The sequence below is a fragment of the Nanorana parkeri genome, unplaced genomic scaffold (genome assembly GCF_000935625.1).
Source record: "Nanorana parkeri isolate BGI_ZX_2015 unplaced genomic scaffold, ASM93562v1 scaffold379, whole genome shotgun sequence".
Taxonomy (NCBI): Eukaryota; Metazoa; Chordata; class Amphibia; order Anura; family Dicroglossidae; genus Nanorana; species Nanorana parkeri.
The window spans coordinates 1,142,302-1,153,712 of NW_017306647.1; the positions used below are offsets into that span (position 1 = coordinate 1,142,302).

General features: G+C 50.1%; 1 protein-coding gene across 1 annotated transcript in view; it reads left to right on the top strand.

Annotated features, from left to right (window-relative positions):
* Positions 1–6,642, top strand: part of INO80E (INO80 complex subunit E) — a 7,627-nt gene extending 985 nt beyond the window's left edge. Inside the window, exons 3-8 of the mRNA XM_018559094.1 lie at positions 221–291; positions 1,602–1,654; positions 1,736–1,811; positions 1,891–1,984; positions 6,076–6,204; positions 6,375–6,642. Coding sequence (XP_018414596.1) covers positions 221–291; positions 1,602–1,654; positions 1,736–1,811; positions 1,891–1,984; positions 6,076–6,204; positions 6,375–6,596 — 645 coding nt within the window. The 3' untranslated portion in view covers positions 6,597–6,642. The remainder of the gene's footprint in view (positions 1–220; positions 292–1,601; positions 1,655–1,735; positions 1,812–1,890; positions 1,985–6,075; positions 6,205–6,374) is intronic.
* Positions 6,643–11,411: the final 4,769 nt, after the last annotated feature.

Consider the following 11,411-nt stretch of genomic DNA (forward strand, 5'->3'; position numbering starts at 1 on the left):
TCTCTGTCTCTCTCTCTGTCTCTCTCTCTGTCTCTCTCTCTGTCTCTCTCTCTGTCTCTCTCTCTCTCTCTCTCTCTCTCTCTCTCTCTCTCTCTCTCTCTCTCTCTCCCTTTTGTCTTTTCCTCTTTCTTTTCCTCTTTCTTTTCTCTTTTCGTCTCCCCTTCTTTCTCTCTTCGCTCCCCTCGCCCTTTGCATCTCTCTCTCTTTTCTCTCTCCACAGGAACAGGAATGTTTCCAGGAAGAGCTGAGAAGAGCTCAGAGGAAGCTGCTGAAAGTCTCCCGGGACAAAAGGTAAATCGGGAAGTTGGTGGAATTGGGAGTTATTCCAGCATCACCTGATCCTCAGCCCTGGTTCACACCTAGGCGTATTGCATATGCGCGTCTGTCGCACGTTTTTTTTACCGCGATTCGCGGTAAAAAAAATCGCGCGACAAACCCGCGTTTCCGAGGGCTACTTGGCTGTTTCCCAATGGAAACGCGCAACAAAAACGGCCCAAGGTAGTACCTGGACCTTTTCAGATATGGGTTTTGTAGCGCGTTAGGGACGGGCGGAAATACGCCGAGGTGGGAACGAGACCATTGAATACAATGGGATTTATATTTTTGAGCGTTTTGTAGAGCGTTCGTCGAGCGTAGAACGCGCTACAAAACATTCAGGTGTGAACGAGGGCTCAGTCCAGTGTGGCAGTGAACGCTCGCCTCTCTCCTGCTCCGGCTCTGGTATGTCCCTCAGCATCTTCACGTCTAATAGACCGGTATAAGACGTCATGATGTCACGGGTCCTTAGACTGCAGGGACTGGTCTAGCAGCTAGTTGGGAGAGAAGATCAGTTAAGTATTTCTTCTTTATTTGTGCCCCCCCCTAGACAAAATGAGCACTTAACCCTTGCAGTGCTGGGCTAGCCTCACTGCAAGGGTTACTTTTTAAAAGTCTTGGAGTTCCACTTTAAAACAGAACTCCGGACAGAAATATAAAATCAGTTTATGTAAATGAGATTTCTTTCCTTTGCATTATTCTGTACTCCATTCCATGCTAAGTATTGCAGCGGTCATTGAATAGTTCCCCTCTGCTTTCCTGGGTGCACCCTTCCTGTTTTCCTCTTTATAATTCATAAGACCAGAGGGTGCTATGCCCTTTTCTCCCCCCACAGCCACCAGTTGTGTAAATGTCCCTCTGCAGTTTTCTTCTATGAGCATAACTTGATTACCTCGCCTGTCACAACAGTGGGATGGCCCAGGCTGCTCAGACTACCGGTCTGTCCCGCCCACCAATCACTGCAATGTGCATTAGAAGCTGCAGCAGGTCAGATAGAGCCCGCCTCCTTTCCTGGCTAGAGGATGTCGAGCATCATCTATCTCCTTCCTCCCCAGCCTTCCTGTGCCTGGCCCCTTCGTTTCATTCATTGATATTTCCATAACTCCTCCAGCCCACTGCTTGCATCATGTCTGAGGGCTCTGTGGAAGCGATGTACAGCCCCCTGCTGGCCCCTCCCACCAGCCATGATCTGCCTGCATTGTATAGAGAAACGGAGACCCAGTGATGACCGCACCATCTCCTGTTATTAAAGTCCCCTACTGACTGCTGTGCTTTTGTCTTTTCAGCTTCTTATTGGACAGGATTCTGCAGTATGAGAATGTCGATGATGACTCCTCAGGTATGATGGCGGGGGGACCCGGGTGGGCTGTTAGGAAGAACTGTGTGTAATTAAAGTGACACTTCCCCTCTTTTCTCTCAGACTCTGATATGACGGCTTCATCAGATAACAGTGACACAGAGGGAGGCCGGGACACCAGCACGCCCACGGCTAAAAGGTACGGTCAGCTGACCTTCTGTTTGCAGCCATTAATGTGAGAGGGTGTTCTCTGTAATCTCTTGTTGTATCCTCTACAGGAAGCGGAGCCCATCGGCTGGCCCAGCCTCCCCGCCACCCTCCTCCTCATCGGCCTTATCCTTACACACGGCTGGAGGGTCCTACCTGAGTGCGGTAAGTATTAAACCTTCCTATCATAACTAGCCTCTAATCCTCCCATTTTCCTTGCCTTCTGGCCTCCTCCTGCTGACAGATGTTCAGGCTGAGCATAGATTGCAGAACACGTGTGAACTTTGTCCAATGAGGGTTCTGATCCGAGGTTTAAAGTGAACCTGTGTTTTTCCCCACTCAGGACAAAGCACAGGTTTGCTTTAATCCCCAGCGGCATTTACCTACCTTTTCATATAGCCCCTTGCCCACTCTACATTCCACTCCGGGGGCCAAAGGATGGGTGTGGTTGCGACTTGGTCACGTGACAGCTCTGGGCCAATCAGTGCTGTCGTGTGGAGTGCATAAGCTGTTATTCCAGCGACTCAGAGCTTACACAGGGCTTTGCTCCTGGTGGTGGAGGGCGTGTATGTCGATGAAAGGAGCGGAAGTATATGCTGCTGGGGAGGTCTGAGCCTTGAGCTTCACCCTGCATGAGCAAATCACAGGATCATTTTAAAGTTAAAGTAGAACTATGAGGTGAGTGAAAATCACTCCTCCTCATAGTTCGAGCCGATCTGTGACAATAAAACTGTCACACGTCCGCTCAATCGATCGAAAAGTGAGCGAACACATACTGCTCTCACATCTCGATCATGTCCCTGCAGAGAGCCGTGACTGTCACTAACGACTCCCTGCAGGGATTCCCCCCCCCCCCTCACCGCTCCGATCCTCCAGCACTGACAGGAGGAACGGACGGGGGAGGGGTACAGCTGGCTCTGCCTCTAGATAGGCAGAGCCAGCTGTCATTCATGCAGCTGGGTGGCTCTCGACAGCATTGTCGGGATCTGTCCGGGCCGCGGCGGTCTCGGTATAGCGCGAGCTGCAGCTTGTGATATACTGAACTTTGGGTCACTGGAGGAGGCTAGTATATGTCCTCCCGTGAACCCCTAAGAGAACAATGGGGAAAAACACTTACCTCGTAGTTCTCTTAAGGAAATATGGATATGGTAGCTGTCATTGCTACTGTAAGCTCTGGGTGCTGAAGGGTCTATTTATAAATCTTCCACCCAGCCTACGCTGCGCGAATGGTGTTCACGCCTCTTTCCTACCACTAGATGGTGTCAGGGAGCACAGGAATTTCCTTTACTCCTTGGCTCCATCTAGTGGCAAGAAAGCTGTGAACGGCACTCGCTGGGTGGAAGATTTATGAATCCACCCCTACGGTTTTATTTTTATATCGTCTCAGTTATCTAGTGACTTGCTGAGCACAAATCATAATGTGAAGTCTGAAAGGTTTGCACACTCAGGAGTCTCAGAAGTAGGCAGAGGGGGTTGTCAGAGCTAACTATATAGTGATGCCGGAATTGTAATGACACCTCAGGGGCTTGCACAGTTTATAATAAGTCTGCAATGATGAGGTTAGCCTTTATAGGGTGGGCCAGCTTAAAGTGGATCTGTCCTGACAACAGTATTGAGGCGGCCATTGCTCATAGGACTTCTCATCCCCAGCACCCGGCTGCATCTACCTCTCACAGATGCTGGGCATGAGCCGGGGTGTACACTGCTCTGTGCATGCACCGTGGGTATTGTACACTAAATAAAAAACTGCTAGAAGCAAGAAGAAACAATTTTTTGGGTAAAAGAGACTTTGTATTAGGGATGTCCCGATACCACTTTTTCAAGACCAAGTACAAGTACTGTCCCTCATGTACTTGCCGATACCAATTACCGATACTTTTTCTTAAAGGGACATGTGACATTTTTTCTAAAACAATACAGACTAATGATTTTAGGGCAGTTTCTCACCAGTGCTGCGTGCATTGGAGGTGACAGGTTCTCTTTAAGGTGACATTAGGGGTCTTTTAGACCTCTAGTGTCACCTTTCTACTTCACTGGATGCACTGAATGTAAATACAGCAGGCAGTGGCTGGGAGCAATAGCCAGCCTGCTATTGGATATTTTAAATTGCAATAGCCAATAGCAGGCTGGCTATTGTACCCGCCCACTGCCTGCTGTCAATCAGCAAAGGAGGGAACTGAAGAGAAAGTTCTCAATCAGGTCCTCTCTGCTGATTGACAGCAGGCAATTGGGGGGGCGGGGGTACAATAGCCAGCCTGGTATTGGCTATTGCAATTTAAAATATCCAATAACAGCCTGTCTATTGTTACAAGTGTCAGTTCCTTTTCCACTTGAAACTGTTTGCTTTTGGTGGTATATCTCAGTGTAAGATGTCCATGCTCCTTATGTGTTAATAATAATGCTCTCACCAGACCCACACAGAAGTTTTCCCTCTCAATGAAAGAAGAGAATGCCGTTCTGTGTGAAGGAAAGATTTACAGCTTCTCTCCCCCATCCCCAGCACACTGAACGGACATTCTCTTCTTACAATGAGAGTGAAAACTGCTGTGCAGCAAGGAGCACGGGCATCTCACACTGAGATATATCACCAAAAGGAAACCGATTCATAAAGTTGAAAAGGACGGGACACGGAGGAGCAGCAGCAGCTAAGATACACGGGGATCACAGCTGCAGTCTCTTCTCCCCTCTTGTGTCGGCTACAGCGGTCTTTGAAAGGGACACCGAGCTCTGCAGCCAGCACCAGCAGGGAGAAGAGACTGTCCACACAACACTTACCCCCGCCATGTTGTCACACTTCCGGAGAGGTCAGAGCGGAGAGGGAGCCTCGTTTGGTGGAGAGGTATTCCGGGGGAGGGGCTATGGGGTCAAACCAGCCTGCTATTGGATATTTTAAATTGCAATAGCCAATAGCAGGCTGGCTATTGTACCCGCCCACTGCCTGCTGTCAATCAGCAAAGGAGGGAACTGAAGAGAAAGTTCTCAATCAGGTCCTCTCTGCTGATTGACAGCAGGCAATTGGGGGGGCGGGGGTACAATAGCCAGCCTGGTATTGGCTATTGCAATTTAAAATATCCAATAACAGCCTGTCTATTGTTACAAGTGTCAGTTCCTTTTCCACTTGAAACTGTTTGCTTTTGGTGGTATATCTCAGTGTAAGATGTCCATGCTCCTTATGTGTTAATAATAATGCTCTCACCAGACCCACACAGAAGTTTTCCCTCTCAATGAAAGAAGAGAATGCCGTTCTGTGTGAAGGAAAGATTTACAGCTTCTCTCCCCCATCCCCAGCACACTGAACGGACATTCTCTTCTTACAATGAGAGTGAAAACTGCTGTGCAGCAAGGAGCACGGGCATCTCACACTGAGATATATCACCAAAAGGAAACCGATTCATAAAGTTGAAAAGGACGGGACACGGAGGAGCAGCAGCAGCTAAGATACACGGGGATCACAGCTGCAGTCTCTTCTCCCCTCTTGTGTCGGCTACAGCGGTCTTTGAAAGGGACACCGAGCTCTGCAGCCAGCACCAGCAGGGAGAAGAGACTGTCCACACAACACTTACCCCCGCCATGTTGTCACACTTCCGGAGAGGTCAGAGCGGAGAGGGAGCCTCGTTTGGTGGAGAGGTATTCCGGGGGAGGGGCTATGGGGTCAATGGCCGAAGATAGTTGAAAAAATGTAAACGGCCGGTATCTGATCTAGGCATCGGGGCATTTTCAGGAGTACAAGTACTCCTGAAAATGCCCTGTATCGGCCCCGATACCGGTACTAGCATCGGTATCGGGACATCCCTACTTTGTATGTCAAAAACGCTCAACTTTGTAGCAGATTTTTATTTTGTCAGTTTAGTTTCACCTTCATGTGAAATGTAAAGCAGCTTGATGTAGCTTAGAAGTAGGTCAGAAGGGAGGAACGGGACCTGTAGGTATTGCTCAACTGCAGCAAAGAAAAATCAGGTCTCCTGTCCTGCCAGACAGAACTGTGCAAATCTGAGGACTGGCCGGACAGAATTACATATCCTATGTCAGGTGAAGCGGCTCCCATATACGTTATCCTTATGTCTATTTAGCTGTTTTCCGGAGTTCCGCTTTAAAGTGAAGAAAGGTTTTTGCTGTTAGTCTTCAGGGTGGTCCATTGTTCTTCTCCTGCTCCCCTTGATTTTTATTTTTTTCTCCCTCCGTTCTTTTCTCTTACTTTCATCATCCCATCTCATGACTTGTGTTCTCTCCCCTCCTCCACCTTTCCCCTCCATCAGATGAGCTCACCCCCCTACACCCCGTTCCCCTCGGAATATCTGGCTCCCATTCCCAACTCCACGCCCCCCAAAACCGACCGACCCAAGAGAGACAGAAAGAACCGCAGCAGTAACCCCAAGAAGCCCAAGGTACCTGTGTGCGAGTGACCGCGTGAGAGTTCTATGTGTGTGCGTGTGTGCGCTTACCCCTACGCCTATAGCGGGAACGCTGCCCTTTAACGCAGAATTTTGTTTCTCTTGTCCTCTCTCTTTTATCTCGCCCTCCGCTCTGATTCCTCTCCTGTCGATAACATCACCAGATTCCGCTGAGTCCCCCCTCTAGCTGTGGCGGAGTCTTACCCTTCAGCCCCCGCTCTTCAGGCCTCCCGTCCCTCTCGTCTTCGAGCAAGCACGCGCCGCCTGGCACCATCCTCAGCACCGTCCCTCAGCAGATGTTTAGCGACGGCGGCGAGGGCAGCGGAGATGAGGGCCCCTTGGATGGAGACGAGGAGGATGACTTGGTCATAGACATTCCCGAGTAAAACCGAGCACGTCCGGATGCGTTCAAACTTGCTCGCTTCTTCGCTTCAAAAATGAGCGCTTGGTTTGTTACTGTTTCAAGGACCCCCTTATATGTCTGTGGTACATACAGAAGGTTTCCTCTGCCCTCCGTTTATGGATCAGCATCTTCAAGGGACCGGAAACAAGATGGAGAACCTGAAGTCCACACGGACAGCTTCCTCAAAAGATCGTTTCGTTAAGATTTATACTATATGGCCAAAAGTTTGTTGACACCTGAGCATCACACCTACGCTATATGGCCAAAAGTAGGTGGACCCCCTCCAAGTGATGGAGTTCAGATGTTCCCAGTGAAGGTTCGGCTAATACTCCATCATACGAAGACATTGTAGACAATTGTGCTCTTCTAGCCGTGTGGTCACAGTTGGGTGAAGACCCTTTTCTGTCCCACCGTGACTGTCCCCTGTGTACAAGGCCGTCTCTATAAAGACATGGTGTGATGAGTCTGGTGTGGAGGAACCTGAGGTTCCTGTACAGAGCCCTGTCCTCAACCATACTGATCACCTTTGGGATGAATTGTAACACTCATGATGAGCCAGGTCTTCTCACCCAGCATCAGTACCTGACCTCCACAGGTTCCCTTTTTGGGTGAATAGGTAGAAATTCCCCCAGCCACCCTTTAAAATCTTGTAGAAAGCCGTCCCAGAAGAGGCTGGAATATCCACAATGGAGGCCAACTCCTCATTCATGGCCATGGTTTTGGAATGGGATGTCCAAGAAGTTTGTATAGGTGTGATGGTCAGGTGTGCACAAACGTTTGCCCATCTAGTGCATTCTCCTTTGTCGGTGAAGTAGACACGGCGTGATGGTCGGAGGGCGCTGTTTATGTCAAAGTGCAGCTGTATGGCACGGGTCATATTTGTGCTGGGAGTCTAATACCTGAGAAACCGAAACTTAGCGCATAATAAGACACTGACCCGGAGTGTGCCATGGACGGTATGTGAATAATGATAAAAAGGGGATTGGAGGTAGGGTATGCAGGAACTCAACGACTGCAGGTAAGTTTAGCGACCAGAGGGGGGACAGATATAGTGCTGGACCTGACTCCTCCCACAAATGCAGGTTAATTAATTGGCCTTCTAACATGTCCATATGTGGGAGAGGGGGCTGTCTATAGTGAAAACAAAGGTCATTAACACTTCATTCATGTTCATAGGTTGGGAGGGGCTGTCTATAATGAAAACACGGCATTTATTGCTATACATTGTGGGGGCTGGCTATAGTGGCTGTCATCATACATACCTTGTAGGGTGGAGTGGCTGGCTATAGTGGCTGTGCAGGTCATCATACATACCTTGTAGGGTGGAGTGGCTGGCTATAGTGGCTGTGCAGGTCATCATACATACCTTGTAGGGTGGAGTGGCTGGCTATAGTGGCTGTGCAGGTCATCATACATGCCTTGTAGGTTGGAGGGGCTGGCTATAGTCGCTGTGCAGGTCATCATACATGCCTTGTAGGTTGGAGGGGCTGGCTAGTGGCAGTGCAGGTCATCATACATACCTCGTAGGGTGGAGGGGCTGGCTATCATCATACATGCCTTGTAGGTTGGAGGGGCTGGTTATAGTCGCTGTGCAGGTCATCATACATACCTTGTAGGGTGGAGGGACTGGCTATAGTCGCTGTGCAGGTCATCATACATGCCTCGTAGGGTGGAGGGGACTTGTAGTGAGACTGCAGTGACCTGTTTCCTACGTCTGCCCCAAAACGAAGAAACATAACTATGACTTGCTTATAATCCGTTTATGTGAAATGCGTTGTCTGGGTCTGATTACATTTCCTGTGTAAGTCTGCTCTCCTCAGTATTATCCGTAGACAGGCGGCGGCGTAGATGGTGCACATTTATAAGTCAGGACACGGGGAAGCCAACTTTTGTTTCATCTTTAATTTGCATTAGAAATAGATGGATGGATCCTGATTGGTGGCCAGCGGAACGTCTTGCACCTCTGCAGCATCAGTTTTATAGGATGACCCGAGGTTTGTTTTTATCATGTAGCGCCATCTTATGGATGTTCGTTTGTACTGCGTACTTATTAAATTTCATTTGCAGACTCGTGTTTCCTCCGTGTATCAATTCATGAAGCTGAAGTTGCTTTGTGAAGGAGCCGGTGCTCCAGCTTATTGATTGCAATACGTATCAGTGATGTACATTATTTATAGTGATTCTGATACTATTTAAACACAAAATCCGTGTTTGCAAAGAAAATAATTAATACTTAAAGGAGAACTATGAGGGGGGTGCTTTTCACTCCTCCTCATAGTTCTAGCCGACCTGTGACAATGAGACTGTCACAGGTCGGCTCAGTAGATCGGGAAGTGAGCGAACACATACCGGCGTTCGCTCACCTCTCGATCCTGTCGCAGCTCTCTGCCGTGACAGGGGAGGGATTCCCCGCTCCGCCAGCGCTGGTGGAACGGACGGGGGAGGGGGCGGGTACAGCTGGCTCTGCCTCTAGATAGGCAGAGCCAGCTGTCAGTCACGCAGCTGGGCGGATCCCGGCACAATTGTCGGGATCCGCTTCAGCTGCGGCGTCTCAGTATAGCCCGAGCTACAGCTCCCTATATACTGAGCCTAGGGTGACGGGAGGACGCTAGTTTGTGTCCTCCCGTTACCCTAAGGAGAACTATGGGGAAAAGACTTAACCCCATAGTTCTCCTTTAACGTCTCTCTGATTGCACCGCTCATCTTTGCTGTCTCACGGCCCGTTCACACCACATCCAGATCATCTCCAGACCAGATTGTTTCCAGACCCAAAATGCATCCCAATTCTATCCCTATGGTATTTCTGGCCTCTGTTCACACCAGCGCAGTCTGTTCCAGACCAGAAAAATACTGCCGGTCTCATTTTGTCTGGAAGGCACTTGAACTGCGGGCAGGTTCACACTATTCTGGACCAGATCTGGACTGGAAACTGGTCTAAACCCGCCCCAAGACATAAGCATCCAATGCACTTCTGTCTGGTCCCCTGTGTGCGGTGTAATTCCACAGCATGCAATGCATCTGGAACACCCCCCATAGCTGATCTTGCCTATTAACGCCTTGCCAGGCCTTGTTCTGCACTCTGTTTCTTTGAAGCGAGCCGGCTTGATAGAGGCAGGGTTCTGCTTCCTCATGTCAGGGTAGACATCCCCCCACTCCGTCCGATGACTGGTGGGGTAATGTTCAAGAGATAGCGGGAGAGGTGGAGGAAGCGATCCCCAGAATGAGAGCAGAAGAAGCAGGGAGATCCTTGCACTGCAGGTCCCCGGGTACATCTTCCTCTCCAGCAGGGAGAACAAGTGAGCAGCACAGCAGTGACATCTCCAGATCGGGTGAGACCAGTCGTCAGAGGCGGCAGCGTTTTAGATGATTTCACACTGCAGGCGACGAGGGTCTAGGCATTGGAAATGCATTGCTATTGTGTAGGGGGAATTTAAAGCAAAAGGTACAATTTCAGGGCAATGAATATTTGTAAATGTTCCCTATAAGACCGCAAATTCTCATTTTTGAAATCTACCTCCACGTCTCTTGAAAATGCTTAATTCCTGGCTGTCATACTGAACCAATAGCTCAGTACTTTCTAGGATTCTGATTTAGTCATTGGCTTTTTCAGAAGGACTTCACCAGTGGCAACCCCACATTTAATTTAGTACTGGCTTCCTTTAAACCAATGCATTGATTTCATATCTCTCAAAGACTCTATTGGTGAGGTCCCTGCGCTCCCGCTGTGCCCATTATGAGGGTCTCCCACCATCCCTGTGCTGAGTTCCCGGGTCTGTACACCTGCTGTGCCCATTTTGAGGGGCCCCCACCATCCCTGTGCTGGGTTCCCGGGTCTGTACACCCGCTGTGCCCATTATGAGGGGCCCCCACCATCCCTGTGCTGAGTTCCCGGGTCTGCACACCTGCTGTGCCCATTATGAGGGGCCCCCACCATCCCTGTGCTGAGTTCCCGGGTCTCTACACCTGCTGTGCCCATTATGAGGAGCTCCCACCATCCCTGTGCTGAGTTCCCGGGTCTGTACACCCGCTGTGCCCATTATGAGGGGCCCCCACCATCCCTGTGCTGAGTTCCCGGGTCTGTACACCCGCTGTGCCCATTATGAGGAGCTCCCACCATCCCTGTGCTGAGTTCCCGGGTCTGTACACCCGCTGTGCCCATCATGAGGGGCCCCCACCATCCCTGTGCTGAGTTCTCGGGTCTGTACACCCGCTGTGCCCATTATGAGGGGCTCCCACCACCCCTGTGCTGAGTTCCCGGGTCTGTACCCCCCCTGTGCCCATTATGAGGAGCTGCAACACACAGAGGTGGTCCGGGTACCTTATCCCCTCAGGGCCGGTAGTTCCCAGCAGGTTCCGTAGCCATCAGAAGCCACTTGTATAAAACTGACTTCTAGGTGGATTAGTTGTGTAGAAAGTAACAATGAATTTCCTCGGTGAGCTTTCTGCACCACATTACACCGGCAGACACCTACTCGCTGGGGACTCTGCTGATCAGAAGTACTTGGTGCCATGTGGCAATGGTCCTGGCCTCTGCCATCCACCAACAGCCATCTTACCAGGCGCGGTCAGACATTTATGGCTCGCGGCACCCCCTGCAGTCGCCTGGCAGGTTCTTTATATCCCATCGGAAAGGAACCATCAGCAGCAGTTTGTGATCAGCAGTCAGCGTTCTCATTGCTGCACCCCAATATGTCCCAGTAGACTTTTCGTCATTGCAGTCTGTGAGGTTTACCTCTAGACAAAGCTTTCTGGCAGGGAACGGTTTGGCTAGAGATACCCCTTCAAGTTGATGCATGCA